Source organism: Brassica napus, unplaced genomic scaffold, assembly GCF_020379485.1.
Source record: "Brassica napus cultivar Da-Ae unplaced genomic scaffold, Da-Ae ScsIHWf_1388;HRSCAF=1968, whole genome shotgun sequence".
In the NCBI taxonomy this organism is placed as follows: Eukaryota; Viridiplantae; Streptophyta; class Magnoliopsida; order Brassicales; family Brassicaceae; genus Brassica; species Brassica napus.
This window is the reverse complement of record NW_026014805.1, coordinates 132,432-148,390: the sequence shown is the minus strand read 5'-3', so window position 1 is coordinate 148,390 and position 15,959 is coordinate 132,432. Positions and strand designations below refer to the sequence as shown.

The window sequence follows — 15,959 nt, the reverse complement described above, 5'->3', positions numbered from 1 at the left end:
TTTTTCTTCAAAAAGTTCAATATTAAGTATAATTAGACACAACCTATATATTAGTCTTTTTTTGGTTTTATATCCGAAATGAAATTGGGGTTACTTATTTATTATAATAGTAATAATTTTCGTTTGTAATAGTTTTAGTTTTTGTAGGGTCGCATACATTTTGCTTGGGGGTGTCTTCAACTAAATTTGATGGGAATTTTAATTAACGGTATATTCAACTAGTCTAACATATATATGCTATTTACTGAGTCTGAATTTTATGGGAACAAGTTAGTCTTCAAATGTAGAACAGTTATACGTTTGGAACGTGAGCTATCCATCATCAAATGAAGTTAGTCTTAAAACGGCTACTTTTCTCTCTCTGCAAAAGCGATCGTTTGGCGACATCCAGCTACAGTGCCTCCGTCTGCATCTCAGCGGCGTCTTCTCAGACGTCGGATCCTCAGCCAGGGTTCCGCCACCTCGCCGCCGTCCTCAATGAAGAAGAAAAAGCCCAAGATTTCCCCGCCGAAACCTCCATCAATATCCCCATCGAATTCTCCTCCATCAATGACCTCTCCTAAGTCGCCTCTGGTCTCTTCCGCTCCGGCAGATCCGATCGATTCCGACCTCACCAGCTCCAGGGAAGCCCCAAAGATTGTTTCTGATGCCCAATTCAGCTCTCGAGCCGATGCGGTTGCTCAACAAGCTGTGGGTGCTCCAGATCTGCCCCTTGCCCCTTCAATACCGCCACTTAGCAAGACAGTGATCGACGACAGGTCGTCGGATCCATCTTCTACCAACATCAACAACCCGTCTATGAATTTAGAGTTGATCTCTGTGGTCTCCCCACCGAGAACCTCAGTTACAGACAAAGTTGCATTAGTTACTGTGGATGCCAAGATGATTTCTTTGAGCTCACAGTTAGCTACAAATAAAACTCAAGCCACAGATGAAATGGAATGCTTTGACGCAGCGGATGCTCAGCATGTTCCGGCAGACAATAATCAGACTCATCAGCTGTTGGAATCTGATAAACTGGCTAAGACCTCGCTCCCACCGGTTGAAGCGAAGCTCACCAACGAAGTTAACCAACCACCAAAGGACCCGTCCGACACTTGGTGTGCTCACGCAAAGGGTCTAGGAAACCGTCTGTCGAAGAAAGGCGAACCCTTTACCCTTCCCTCAGGAGAAGCTTGTATCAAAATCCCCAACTCAGTAATTGAGAAACACAGAAAGTCGTGGGAACCTTTTGTCTTGGGTCAGTTCTACTCGGACCCTCCTTCCCAAGGGACTCTGCACAACATAGTAAATGGTATATGGAGCAAGCAATACCGTGATATAGCAGTCTCGAAAATGGAAGGCTTTGCGTTCCTCTTTCGGATTCCTAATGCATCAACCAGGCATCGTGTCGTTAATCAGCGGTTGTGGCAGATTGAGGGACAAACAATGTTTGTTGATAAATGGGAACCAGGAGTAGTGCCAGTTAAACCCGAGCTTACTTCTGCTCCCATTTGGTTGGAACTCAGAAAAGTGCCGTTTCAGTTCTTTAATGAAGACGGTTTGGAACGTATTGCGGGTCTGGTGGGTCACCCGAAGTACCTACATCCGATGACAAAAAATAAAACGAATCTAGAGGTGGCGAAAGTGTTCACTATCATAGACCCTAGACAGCCCCTTCCGGAGGCTGTAAACGTTCAATTCGACTCGGGTGAAATATGCAGGGTGCTGGTGTCTAGCCCGTGGATGCCACCGGTATGTGAATTATGCAAAGAAATAGGTCACTCTACTAAGCGCTGTCCGACGGCCGCTAGAGTCTGTGATCATTGCAACTCCAATTCTCATGCGTCAGCAAATTGTCCTCAGAAGCAAAAGCAGGAATCAGTTGGAAGAAAGACAAGAAGAAGCAGATCTAAAGACAAGCAGGTATGGAAAGTTGTAGAGACAACCACCGAGGTCATCAACATTGCTACTACTAAACCCTCTCCTGTGCAAAGCGCGTTGATCAAAACGCAGTTGGTCCAAACTGTTATGCCTCAAGGTTCGAAACTAGGGACTGAAAAGGACAAGGTGCAAGGAGAATCAAGCAACACGCCGAGTTACCTTAGATTTCCTCGCCCTCGTAGTAGATCAGCCACTACCAGATCCTCTCAGTCTGATGCGCAACCGGATTCCTCGGATGTTGAGTCGTCTGATTCGGAGCTGGAAGAAGGGGAGTTCAGTCAGGATGATTCGGGTTACCAGTTAGTGCGTAATAAGAAGAAATTCTCAGGTCTGAAAGGTAATAGGGGCAGGGGCCCCAACAAAAATTAATATTTATGTCGACCGACATTTTTTGCTGGAACATACGCGGTTTAAATAAGTACAGTCACCGCAGCGGATTAAGAAAATGGTTTAGGAAAAACTATCCTCTTTTTGGTGGTCTACTTGAGACACACGTCAAGCAGGCTAAGATGAATAAGTTCGTCTCTCAGCTATTTCCGGGATGGTCTTCAGTAGAGAACTACGGGTTTTCCCCCTTAGGAAAAATTTGGGTCGTCTGGCACCCATCTCTTTTGGTCACTGTGATCTCTAAATCGGTCCAGATGATCTGCGTCGAAGTTATCTGGCCCTCTGACCCACAGTCCACGCTGTTCATCTCGGTAATCTACGCATCAAACGATCCGTCAGACAGGACCATGCTTTGGTCCGAACTCGTAACTCTGGCCTCAGCTCATGATCTCAACTCTAAACCATGGCTGGTAGTTGGTGATTTCAATCAAATTCGAGACCCATCTGAGCACTCCTTACCCCCTTCGTTAAACATGGACAAGAGGATTAGAGAATTTAACCAATGCCTTTCTGTTGCGAGCTTGGAGGATCTGAATTATAGAGGAACTACGTTCACATGGTGGAACAAACGTAAGCTCTCTCCCTTGGCCAAGAAACTGGATAGGTGTCTAGCTAATGAGGAATGGTACAACACGTTCCCTTCCTCGGTGGCTTTCTTTGGCAGTCCTGAATTCTCTGATCACGCTCCCATCATTGTCACACTCGAGCCTACCAAGATAAGATCTAAGAAACCCTTTAAATTCTACAATTTCATATTGCAGAACTCGGACTTCATTGCCACTGTTTGCGTTAACTGGTTCTCTTTTAATGTTGCAGGCTCTGCGATGTTCATAGTTTCTAAGAAGCTCAAGCTGCTAAAGAATGTGATCAGGGAGTTCAGCAAGCAGAACTACTCTGGCATTGAGAAGAAAACTGCACAGGCCCTTGAAAAACTGATTCAGACACAAACTGTGATGCTGTCTTCCCCAACAACCATAAATGCCGCCGCTGAACTTGTAGCGATGCACGACTGGGAAGAATTATCCACAGCTGAGGCAGCGTTCTTCTTTCAAAGATCCAACATTAATTGGCTTGCCTTAGGGGATGGTAACACCACACTTTTCCACAGATATGCAGCATCAAGACAAGCTTGGAACCACATTCATTTCCTATTCTCTGAGTCTGGAGATCGCATAGACTCGCAAGCAGGAATCCAACAGCTGTGTATTGATTACTTCTCGGAGCTATTCGGTAGTCCGGTTTCTCAGCCTATGTTTGTTCAGAGTGATTTGGACCTCCTCTTCGATTTTAAATGCTCTGAGACTCAGGCTGCGGGATTTGAAAAGAACTTCTCGCCGGAGGAAATAAAAGAAGCTTTCTTCTCCTTGCCCAAAAACAAATCAGGGGGACCGGATGGCTACTCAGCTGAGTTTTACACGGCAACGTGGTCGGTTATTGGTTTCGAAGTAACCGCTGCCATTATGGAATTCTTTAGGACGGGGAAGCTGCTCAAACAATGGAACTCGGCGAACCTGGTTTTAATACCTAAAAAGACGAATGCTTCCCTGCCATCTGACTTTAGACCTATTTCGTGCCTCAACACTGTGTACAAAGTCATCTCAAGGCTACTGGCCTCGCGGCTTAAAGAGATACTACCTCTCATGATTTCTAAAGCTCAATCGGCATTCCTGCCTGGCCGGCTCCTAGCAGAAAATGTACTCCTGGCAACTGATCTCGTGAACGGCTACAACTCACAATCTCTTTCTCCAAGGGGCATGCTGAAGGTAGATCTAAGGAAAGCATTTGATTGTGTCCGATGGGATTTCATTCTATCATCCCTTCGTGCGCTGGCGATTCCGGACAGGTACATTGGTTTTATTAAGGAATGTCTTTCGACAGCTACCTTCTCTGTATCAGTAAATGGAGTTTCAGGAGGGTTTTTTAAGAGTACAAAGGGGATTCGTCAGGGGGATCCATTATCCCCTTATTTGTTTGTGCTGGCTATGGAGTGTCTCTCACGTCTGCTACTATCTCGCTACGAATCTGGCTGTATCGGCTATCACCCAAGAACGGAGGAGATAAAACTCTCCCATCTCATGTTCGCCGATGATGTTATGGTGTTCTTCGACGGGACTAGCAACAGCCTACATGGGATCTCTGAATGCCTTGACGACTTTGCCTCCTGGTCGGGCCTCCATATGAACACCACTAAAACAGAGTTATTCACCTCGGGACTGGACCAAAGTGAAACCGCTGCTATTACTAGCTATGGTTTTCCTTCTGGTCACCTCCCCATCAGGTATCTCGGGCTTCCATTGATGAGCAGAAGGTTGAAGGTCTCTGAGTATGCACCTTTAATGAATAAGATCAATTCGAGCCTCCACTCATGGTCAGCGAAGATGCTATCTTTCGCAGGTAGACTGCAGCTATTGAAGACGGTTATCTTTGGCACAGTCAATTTTTGGACTTCAGCATTCATCCTACCAAAGACCTGTATAATGAACATAGAATCTATCTGTTCTCGCTTCTTGTGGTCTGGTAGCAATGAGCGGAGAGGTATAGCTAAGGTAGCTTGGACTACGGTCTGCCTACCAAAAAATGAAGGGGGTCTCGGGTTACGGAGCTTCTCGTCCTGGAACAGGGTGTTGTGCTTGAAATTCATTTGGTTACTTCTGTCAAAGGCTCCTTCGCTCTGGGTGGACTGGCACTGGAACATACACCTGAACGGGCAATCTTTTTGGTCAATAAACCCATCAACAACTGACTCGTGGGCCTGGAGGAAATTGCTAGACTTGCGGCCGTTGGCGATCCAGTTCTGTCGAACTAAGCTAGGAAATGGAAATTCTACCAGCTTCTGGTTCGACCCATGGACGCCTCTTGGTCAGTTAATTACATATATCGGACAGTCTGGTCCAAGAGCACTAAGAGTCAGAATGAACGCTGCTGTCGTTGATGCAACTGCTGGATCGGTTTGGACTCTTCCTCATCCTAGATCGCAGAGGGAAGTGAACATACATGCCTATCTCTCTACTATAAATCTCCCCTTATCTGCTGATATTGATGACATATATGAATGGATTGCTGGTGACTCCCCCTTACGTGTTTTCAGGTCCTCCTCAACATGGGAAGTGCTTAGGCCGAGACAAGCGATAAAACCATGGGTGGACGTGGTTTGGTTCAAAGGAGCCATACCGAAGCTGAGCTTTACCATGTGGATTGCAAATTATGATAGACTACCGACGAGGGCAAGACTGGCAGCGTGGGGAATGGCGATCTCGCCTCTCTGCCCTTTTTGCTCAAATTATGAAGAATCACGAGATCATCTGCTTCTACGATGCGAGTTCAGCAAAGAAGTGTGGGGAGGGGTGTTCGCAAGATGCCATCCACCATCAAATACGTTTACCGACTGGGCAGAGCTGCTATCTTGGATTAGAGGTGCGCCACCAAAGCTCATTCTTCTTAGGAAACTGGCGACTCAATCCACTATCTATCACTTATGGAAACAGAGAAATAATCTGATCCATAACCAGTCATCAGTCCCTGCTGCAACTGTCTTCCATGCTATTGACAAAGAAATTCGTAACATCATCTCGGCAAGGAGACACAGAAAGCACTTCGACACACTAATGATCTTGTGGTTGAGATAAGTCAGATCTTTTGTTGTTCAAACTTGTGTCCCATCTTGTTTTTATTTCTTTTTGCCAAGATGACACAAACATAAGATTCTACTTTGTATTATCTTTCTTTCATCTATAATATTTACAGTTTAGCAAAAAAAAAAAATGAAGTTAGTCTTCATACTGATGATGCCAAAAGAATACCTCACCCAAAAAATTAGTAGTAAAGCAATTAAACAACAAGTTAGATGTTTGTTTCTATAACATCAATGTATTTTATCGGTTTGAGAATTTTTTTTTATAAGATAGTTTTGCTTTTTTACCTAGAAAAGATTGACAAAAAAAAATAGAAACGAAAATTTATGTTCAGGACAGGTGTAATAATAGATCAGGGTGATGACAACACGTAATGATCGTAGAAGAGATTAGACCCCAAAGTTCATGGGATTAGATAGACTGAAACACTCCTGACTCCTTCTTTTGAGGTTTTCACTTTGCATTTATTAATCTTTGTTCTCTAAATGCAAATCAATTCCCTGTAAATCTATAAATACTCAAAATTTATTATTGCACTGCAGAAAAAAAAATTAAATTCCTATTTTTGCTATAAATTAACAATCTCATTTAATGTCCACGAGATTCGCGTTCAGACAATGCTGATATTTCTTATCACACAAAATTATTTTCATTATAAATTTATCAGAACTTATACCATAACTTAAAAAGACGTACTCAGTAGCCTATGTGGATAACTTATTCGTTTGAGTTATGTAAAGGACACTACAGAGAAATATATACATTTCTCCGGTTGCTGCAAAGAGTTTCGTACAAATTATAACGGTATACACAATATTGCACGATTCAAAGAGACAATTGCAGAAGTAAAAAACTATTAAAAACGTAAGAGATAAATTTAAAAATAAAAATGTATTAATAAAAAGAAGAGAACACAATAAAAACCCTAATCATTTTATAACTTAACGTGTCAAATGACAAAGGGTCATAATCAGTATATAGAGAAAAAAGAATGTCGATGAAAGATAAAAAAGCTTGACTTGTTTAGTCACAACTGTCAATTTTCCAGCAAGACACATATCTTCTTTATATAATATTACATATACATACGTACTTTATTGCAATAAACAGATATATAAAATAAGAATATTCAAAAAGTTTTAATTTATTTTCTAGATTCTTTACTGTTGTATATATAGAAGCTGCTCGACTGGTCATTTTAACAATAAAGCAACCTCCTCAAAAAAAGAGTAAAGAAAGAGAATATGGATCCTGAAGGTTTCACGAGTGGCTTATTCCGATGGAACCCAACGAGAGCAATGGTTCAACAACCACCACCTCCGGTTCCTCCTCCACCGCAGCAACAACCCCCCGCAACACCGCAGACGGCAGCGTTTGGAATGAGACTAGGTGGGTTGGAGGGTTTGTTCGGTCCTTACGGTGTACGTTTTTACACGGCGGCGAAGATAGCCGAGCTAGGTTTCACGGCGAGCACGCTTGTGGGCATGAAGGACGAGGAGCTTGAGGATATGATGAATAGCCTCTCTCATATCTTTCGTTGGGAGCTTCTCGTCGGTGAACGGTACGGTGTCAAAGCCGCCGTGAGAGCTGAACGGAGACGGTTGCTAGAAGAGGAGGAGGAGGGGTCTTCTAGACGCCGTCATTTGATACTCTCCGCCGCAGGTGATTCCGGCACTCATCACGCTCTTGATGCACTCTCTCAAGAAGGTACAATAACAACATAATAATGATATTTGCAGGTCATTTCATCATATTAATGATGTTTACAATTCAGCAAAAAGAAAGTACCAATATCATTGAATATATACATGTATTTCTCACGTTCCACGTTTATTTGTGTATAATAAAGTTGTGAAAATAGTAAATATGCGTTTATAGGAGCCTCATCTAAAATTTAAGGGATTATATACATTTTTTACTTTAAATTTTAATAATCTTGATTGATGATTTGAGTGATATTTAATATATGTATAATATTTTTTAATATTTGGGGTGTAAACGAATATTTTATCTATTTGTCACTAAAACCACCCCTTAACGTGCTATTGTGTATACAGTTTATACACTATGCAGTGCAGTCAGGTTGTTATATATTAGACCTATTGCAAGAAGTACGAGGATTAGTTATAGTGTATAGAAATTATGTGATTGTGACAAAAAGTATATATAGATGATTGGACAGGGTTATCAGAGGAGCCAGTGCATCAGCTAGAACATACCGATGCGGCGGGGAACAACGGCGGAGGAGGAGGCTATTGGGACGCAGGGCAGGCAAAGATGAAGAAGCCACAGCAAAGACGCAGAAAGAAACAGATGGTGACGTCAGTGGAAACCGATGATGACATGAACGAAGGTGATGATGACGATGACGGTAACGGAGGAGGAGGTGGTGGTGTGTTGGGGATTGAGAGACAGAGAGAGCATCCGTTCATCGTAACGGAGCCAGGGGAAGTGGCACGTGGCAAAAAGAACGGTTTGGATTATCTTTTCCACTTGTACGAACAGTGTCGCGAGTTTCTTATTCAGGTTCAGACCATTGCTAAAGACCGTGGCGAAAAATGCCCCACCAAGGTATCTTCCAAGACTTAATCCTAGCCGTACGTTTACTTTTACATTATTATTATTTTTAGAAAAATATATTTATGTTGCGCAAAAAAAAAGAAAAATATATTTATATATTAGTTCTGTCGGAATTTATGAGGTATGGTAGGGATACCATAGCCATTATCATCGACAGCTGTTTTAAAGTAAGTTTGACAAGTCACTAGGTCAGTGTTTTGTTTTCCAGTATTATTTTTTTATTTTCTTTTTAGTTTTTGCTATGTGTGGCATAGATTTATATAGGTTCTGATTTACATTTTCATTTTGTTAACGAATATAGTTAGATTTCAATTTAAAGTTTTGACAGAGTCAGCGTACGACAACGTGTCGAGTTAGGATAAAAACACAGTCGTTGTTTTGTTTTAGTCTAAAAACGACATGAGATAGCAAGTACTAAGATACGATGTCCTTATGCATTTAGATTCGATCAATTTCTGCATGCATGTGCGTAAATAAACATAGATATTATACTTTTTGCCAATTAATAAGGATATTTTTTTGTGTGTATATATTTAGAAATGATATTTGGATACATGATATTGCTCAGCGGGTAATAGTGTCTCCTTTCTTTGAGTGACGATAGTACATAATCCATGAGCTCTGTGCCATTGCTTGTACAGACGCACGTTATTTTTTTTTAAAGTACAGAAAATTTAAGCGAATAAAACTCCTTTTTTTTTTGTTCTTTCTCAAATTTTTAGTTCCATTGTTTTTATGATAATCTTTTTACAACATAAATATTGGTACTTTCTGTTTGGAGCTATTAAATACTGATTTTAATGTTTTGGAAAAATATGTAAATAGGTGACGAACCAAGTATTCAGATACGCCAAGAAGTCCGGAGCGAGTTACATAAACAAGCCGAAGATGCGACACTACGTTCATTGCTACGCACTCCACTGCCTAGACGAAGAAGCTTCAAACGCTCTACGAAGAGCGTTTAAAGAACGCGGCGAGAACGTTGGGTCGTGGCGTCAGGCATGTTACAAGCCGCTTGTGAACATAGCTTGTCGTCATGGCTGGGACATAGACGCTGTTTTCAACGCTCATCCTCGCCTCTCCATTTGGTATGTCCCCACTAAGCTGCGTCAGCTCTGCCATTTGGAGCGGAGCAATGCGGTTGCTGCGGCTTCAGCTTTGGTTGGGAACGGTATTAGCTGCACTGGATCGTCTGCGTCCGGCGGTTTGGGGTTTAATTAGTTGGGTTATTGTTTGGTTTAGTTACTTGTTCGTTTTCTTAGTTAATTATTAGCCTCTAGTTTTTACTTAGTTAATTATTAGCCTCTAGTTTTTACTCGTTTTGGCTGGGCTTGTTCGTTTTTTTTTCCGAATTATTATAAAAAAGTTACAATGAAACGCAAAATCAGTCGAGATAAGAATGAATCATTACACTAACTTATAAAATTAAAATCTAAATAATAAATGGAAGTAGAATCTGCTGGAAAAGGAGAGAATGGTGCACTGGACACACTTAAATGAAGTAGAATCTGGAATTGAGTTCCTGTTTGTCAATAAAATGTTGTGCTTGCTTCTTCTGACTTGCGAGACAAGAAGCAGAAGAAGCCATTGGTGCATAGTCGACGAATGACTAGGAACCAAACAAAGTTAAGTTCCCAAATGGCGGGTCCTGATGCTTTGCTTCCACTTGCTGTGGTACCTTCTGCTAGAACAGTAACCTGGAGGCAAGTAAAGTAAGCGCAAGTACAAGTCTGCACCTGTAAATATCTTTACTATGCCCAGCAAAAACAATCAGCTTAAAAACTGTACATGTACTCTTTGCACATTGGTGTCTCTTGAAAAGATCAAGTTTAACATGACTATCAAACTTGATTCAAGATATGAGTCTAAGTACATAATGTCAGAGCCAAATTCTCAATGTTTTATACATCGATGATGGTTTTCACCATGTTGATACACTTGTTAGGTCCTCACATATAGGACAGCTTCATAGAACAGAATCTCTGGCCGAATCTTCCTTTCTCCACAGAATCTAACCACACTCTTCCAGCTACCAACAACCTACGCCATTCCCACACATATATTCCAACAATTCAACACAAGGAAGACAAAATCAACCGTTTATGTCGTACCTCTCCTGCTAAAGACTCACGTCTGAGATTGACCCACCTGTTCTTTTCATAAACCATGCAGATGTGTTCTTCGTCTTCTTCACCATAACCAACCTGCATTCACATCCCTTATATCAGAGACTATTACAGAGAAACACAGAAGAACAATAGGACAAGTTTTTTTTTTTTTTAACCATAGACACAAGACGGTAGTTAGTGTTTGGTTCTAAGCCTTCGTACAGCCTGCTGATATCTATCTCCCACTCCAGAGCTTTTGTTGTTTCAGAAATTTCCTTTTCAGTTTCACTCTTCTCCCATTCTAACACTACAAAACACCAACGTTATTTTATTATAACCATAGCCAATGAAATAAGTATATGAGATCATAATCATGGTTTTCAAAAACTTACCGATTATGAAGATAGGTGGGCATCTACTTATAACGTGATGAACACAATTTGACGTTCCACAGCCTCCAGTTTTAATGTCACATAACATTTTATAATTCATGCGGGTCACCTTGAGGACATCCACAAACTTTATATCCCCAAAAGCACACTGCATATATGAAAAGCACATAACAGCTTTATAAAGGGGAAGTACCAGTTTCTCTAAGGAAAGGCAAGAAGCCAAATTAATGAAAACATACCTTAACGTTTCTGATTGAATCTGAAGCTACAACAATGCCGTAAGAACTCTGCTCTGGATAATTTGGCTTCCTTCCGCATTTTCTACAACTCATTCTTTCATTTTCCTCCAACGTGAAAAGGCGAGTCACCAAGCTTTCTCTTTCTGAATTTTTCCAGCAATGCCAAGACTCAAGGATGGTTACAAGTACCTCAGCAGCACCACTCGACTGAAAATATACATTACCTTTAGTTAAGCTTATTAAAATATAAAAATAGAATATGATGCTTCGAAGCTAATATTATTCACACGAACCATGCAATTAACTGCTTCTAAGGACACGAGTAAGTCTCTCAAGATGAGACTGTAGACTCCCTCAGTTTTTATTTCCTCTGACACAGCCGCAGTGAATAAAATTTGTAGCGCACATAGAACTTGTTCTTCTAGGTTGTCATGAACTGGTTGCTTATTGTAATTTAGAACTTGTTTTTTAAGAACGTTTATGCTCAGAAGGGCCTGCAATACCAACACTTTTTTTGAACTTATCAAAGAAAATATGGAATGAGCTGAATCAGAAGACCACAGTTAACGTATACTGGTTTACCTTTAGCGTCGTGTCAAGAGCTGAATTGTATCTCGCTGTAGCTCCTTCAAGGACTGGCTCCAAAATTTTCGACAGTGAATCTTCTCCAGCCATGTTTTTCATATCTTGAAGGTGGTGAATAAAGAAATAAGAATTATGAGCGCATAACAAAACAAAACAAATTCAAATTATTCGTCAATTGAGAAAGATCTTTTTACCATCACGGTCAACTGTAGTAGCTTCCACTCGACCTCTTTCCGGTTCCATAGAATCTTCTTCCGGTTCAAGTTTGACAGAAGATTCACTGGATATGTAAGAACAAGTATGGCTCAGAGAAAACAAGAAAACAATTCATCAAACACGCAAAAAAGGATTGTTGAGGTACTTACTGTTCAATAGTCTTATCAACAGGACTAGCCATGCTCGTTGAAGTTATCGGCTGCGCCACGAAGCCCATTCATTCTTAGAGCTTATTAACCGAAAAGTCAGAGAAGCAAATAGAGAAATTTAGAACTACAAATACATTAATGCTTTTATCTTTTTTCGTCTTTTTGGCCTGTGACTTCTTCTTCCCTTCTGCTGCATCTGACTTGACTTTGGGTTCCATAATCACAATTTCATTCTACATGAAAACATATAAGAAAACAATTCAAATACCAAATCAGCCGGAAAAATGAAAGCTCTCTGTGTATAAATAAAGTTTCAAACCAACCAGCAAGAAAGGTTTCAGTGTGAATTTATATAAGAAGGTAAAGGGATATGGAATGAGATAAATCAGAAGATGACAGTTTAGGTACTGAATCTTGTTACTTTTTTGTTTGGTCACTGCTTTACCTTAAGCGTCATGTCAAGTGATGACTCCAAATGTCCGGACAGTGAACCTTCTTCAGGCATGTTTTGCATATCTTGAAACATCAATATTAATAAGAAGGATGAATCTTAAAAAAAAAAAAAAGTTCAGATTAATCGTCACTTGAGAAGCTCTTTTTACCATCAGTGTTAACTTTAGTAGCTCCCTCTTGAATGTCATTGGTGGATGAAATTTCCAATGGACCCTTTTCAGTTCCAAGAGTATCTTCTGGTTCCATTGTGATGGAATCTTCTTCCATCGTTTTTGGTGATTGAGATGTACCTCCCGGTTCATGGTCGATTGAAGGTTTTCTGCACATGTAAGAACAATTCATCAAACACGAAAAAAAAAGACTCTTGAGGTACCATGTAAGTAAACGTATTTCCCCTCGAATGTTTCTTTGTATTTACTTGTGTTTAAATAGCAAAGCTGTCACAAGATATTGGTAATTAATCTAACACTTACTGTTCAACGGGACTAGCCATGCTCGTTGAAGTTATCTGTTGCACAATGAAGCCCATTCATTCTTAGAACAGATGAACGGAATAGTCAGAGAAGCAAACAGAGAATTTAAGAGTTTAAAGACCTTAGTGCTTTTACTTGTCTTCTTTTTTTTCGCCTGTGACTTCTTCTCCTCTTTGAGTGACTTCCTCTCCTCTTCGAGTAAAAGATATGCTTCTGCTGCTTCTGACTTGGCTTTTGATTCCATATTTAAAATCTCACTCTACATGAAAATCATATAAGAAACATCTCAAATGTCATATAAGATAGAAAATGAGAGCTATCTGTATATAATCAAAGTTTAAAACCAACCAGCAAGAAAGGTTTTAGCAGTTGAAGCATATAAGAGCGGTTGTCAAAAGCAGAAAGACTTGTGAGCTTGTCTAACAATCTAATCCTTGAATTATCAATCAGCAATATCTTTGCATCGATCCGCAGAACCTGCAAGTTATATAGATACTTTCAGATGGACACTTTTATGTTATTATGAAAATATATTCAAATCATGGATGAACCTTTTCTGTGACAGCCGATTTTAGAAGTTCTATGTACTTCAACACTATGTCATCTCTGAGACCTTTACCCTCACGTACACGACTCATGCAATCTTCTAAATCAAATGTCGGATCCCATCCTCCCTCGAAAACATCTCTTACTGCACACAAGAACAATCTTGCAGTGAGGGAATTTTTTTCTTTTGGGACTCTCTCTTCACATCTATCACAGAGAAGAGATGCATAGCTCTTCTTCCTTCGATCGTCCTGAGCATTCTCTCTTCTTTTATCTTCAAGCATACACAAGTTCTCCACGAAAGTAAGAGCTGCTTCATACTCCAAGACGTGCTCTTTCATTACATACTTGGTTCTCAATGCTTTACATGTGTACTGAACAGCTCTCAGAACAGCCACCCAGGTTTCAAGATTGTGTTCCCTGATAGGTTTTGGAAAGCTTTTATCCACTGAAGAGGAGTCACCTAACCAGGATATCATATCACCTCCCTGAGCTTGTGCCTTGGCGTAGTGAACATCAGGATCTTTAATGAATTTGATTTTCCCATCATCAACACAACCATCAAATGGAGCAGCACTATTGCTTTTCAACAGTCTTTTATCCAGGAGCATCAATGAAAACTGCTCGTCGAGTTCGACACTTTCTTTAATTCGAATACGATCCAACACACTGTCCACTGCTCTGCAAACTTGTTCTGTACCATCATGCCTTTCACACTTGATAGTTCCTAGAAAGGCTAGGATCTGACTGAGCTCATAACGTCCAAGAAAACATACGCTCTGTGGTGTTTCCACTATGTGACAATCGTTAATACTCTCTTCCGAAACCTCGAGTTTCCTAAGATGCTTAACCGGAAAACGCATCACCCAGTCTCTAATACTGCAGGAGAGAATCTGATGCTCATAGAGCGACACAAGGAGTAGTTTAACTTCCTTGAGCAAACCACTCCGGTTTTCATCCTCGACCAAAGGCCATTGGTTTGACCACCCCTTCTTCCTAGCTTCCGTTGTAAACGCTTTCACATCTTCAAGCTGAGTTTTGATCATCTCAACAGCAGCTAATGTATCCACCGCATCCCAACCTCCACCCTTAATCTTATGACCCCAGTTTTTCCCTATCCTCACGACCACATCCTTCTCCAACTCAGGCTTAAAATCTGCACCATGTTGTTGCTCAAAATGAGCCTTACACTCTTCAGCTTTAGAGAAATCCGCTAAACATATAGTTCGACACACCCATGTCGTCCATCTCTTGTGTTCCTTAGCATAAGCGAGAACTTTCTCCAAAGCCTTTAGTGACCCCTCGCTGCTATGTACAAAGCCTCTAAGCTTCTCAATGCTTACTTTCATCAACTCCCTCTTGATCTTAACATCCAAACCAATCCAAAACAACCTCAGTCCTTTGTTAACAGGCTCTGGACTTCTCTTTGTCTCAACAAACTTCGCCTCATCGGTTCTAATAGTCTCAGTCTTGCACTCAAGGATCCTCAACTCTGCATCTTTGATCATAAACTCCAGTTTTTTCCTCCTTTCCTCTTCTAGGCCTCGAGAAACATATAAACTCTGTTTCCCTATGCGAACACACTCCTTGTAGTACATCACCGATCCAAGGTGTTGACCTAGTTGGTGGAGCCTTTCTGCGCAGAGCCGCGAGAGGTTTGCTTGTTCGGCAAGGCATGACACTGAAGCCAAAAGGTACGTGAACGCCAAGTTAGGGTTTTTCGTTGCTTCTCGTGATAGCTTCGAGAAGATTGTAGCTTGTTCGTTGTGTAGAAGCGATGAGCCTTCTTCTTGTGCGTAGAATAGTAACAGATCTTCGAGTATCTCCAGGGCCTTGGTGTGGTCTCCTTTAGCGATTAGCTCTTTGGCGTCGCGGAAGAGCTCTGCGCCTTCTTCGTCGTCTCTAAAGAGAGAAGACTCCATTAGTCAACGATTCTCAAGAGGCTTTCTTTCGGTTTCTTGCTCTCCAAGTTTTGTTTTTTTTTTTGCTTTTTCAGAGAGAGAAAGGCGGGAAAATCAACGAACGTAACAGCAAGGAAGAGAAGACGGTGGCTTCTATCACGTGAGAGCCACGTGACAAGGCGTGGGGGGAAAAAACAACATTTTGAGCGTTGGCATTGGGGAATTGTATGGAACACCTTGTGCGCATTAACCATTTGAGATGAATAGATCAAAACTAGTGTGAAGCGTTGAAACAATGGTCAAGCTTCTATCACGTGAGAGGCACGTGACAAGGCGGGGGGGGGGGGGGGGGTGGGGGGAAGAACAACATTTTGA

General features: G+C 41.2%; 2 protein-coding genes across 3 annotated transcripts; one reads left to right on the top strand and one right to left on the bottom strand.

The window, feature by feature from the left end:
- Window positions 1–7,130: 7,130 nt before the first annotated feature.
- Window positions 7,131–10,098, top strand: LOC106380118 (protein LEAFY). Its single transcript, XM_013819933.3, has 3 exons — window positions 7,131–7,649; window positions 8,113–8,513; window positions 9,348–10,098. The coding sequence occupies exons 1-3, from the start codon at window positions 7,187–7,189 to the stop codon at window positions 9,741–9,743; spliced, it is 1,260 nt and encodes a 419-aa protein (XP_013675387.2). The 5' UTR covers window positions 7,131–7,186; the 3' UTR covers window positions 9,744–10,098.
- Window positions 10,099–10,332: 234 nt separating this feature from the next.
- On the bottom strand, window positions 10,333–15,701 carry LOC106382754. 2 transcript variants are annotated; one of them, XM_048771998.1, is made up of 16 exons: window positions 13,689–15,701; window positions 13,486–13,614; window positions 13,259–13,396; window positions 13,138–13,172; window positions 12,814–12,983; window positions 12,657–12,727; window positions 12,346–12,444; window positions 12,212–12,261; window positions 12,041–12,126; window positions 11,844–11,947; window positions 11,555–11,755; window positions 11,262–11,468; window positions 11,023–11,170; window positions 10,807–10,937; window positions 10,634–10,726; window positions 10,333–10,562 (listed from the first exon to the last, which is right to left on the bottom strand). In XM_048771998.1, exons 1-16 carry the CDS (start codon window positions 15,603–15,605, stop codon window positions 10,464–10,466), a joined length of 3,678 nt encoding a protein of 1,225 aa, XP_048627955.1. In that variant the 5' UTR covers window positions 15,606–15,701; the 3' UTR covers window positions 10,333–10,463. The 2 variants fall into 2 exon arrangements, with proteins under 2 accessions (XP_048627955.1, XP_048627954.1); XM_048771997.1 differs by having other exon boundaries at window positions 10,671–10,726; window positions 13,689–15,620.
- Window positions 15,702–15,959: the final 258 nt, after the last annotated feature.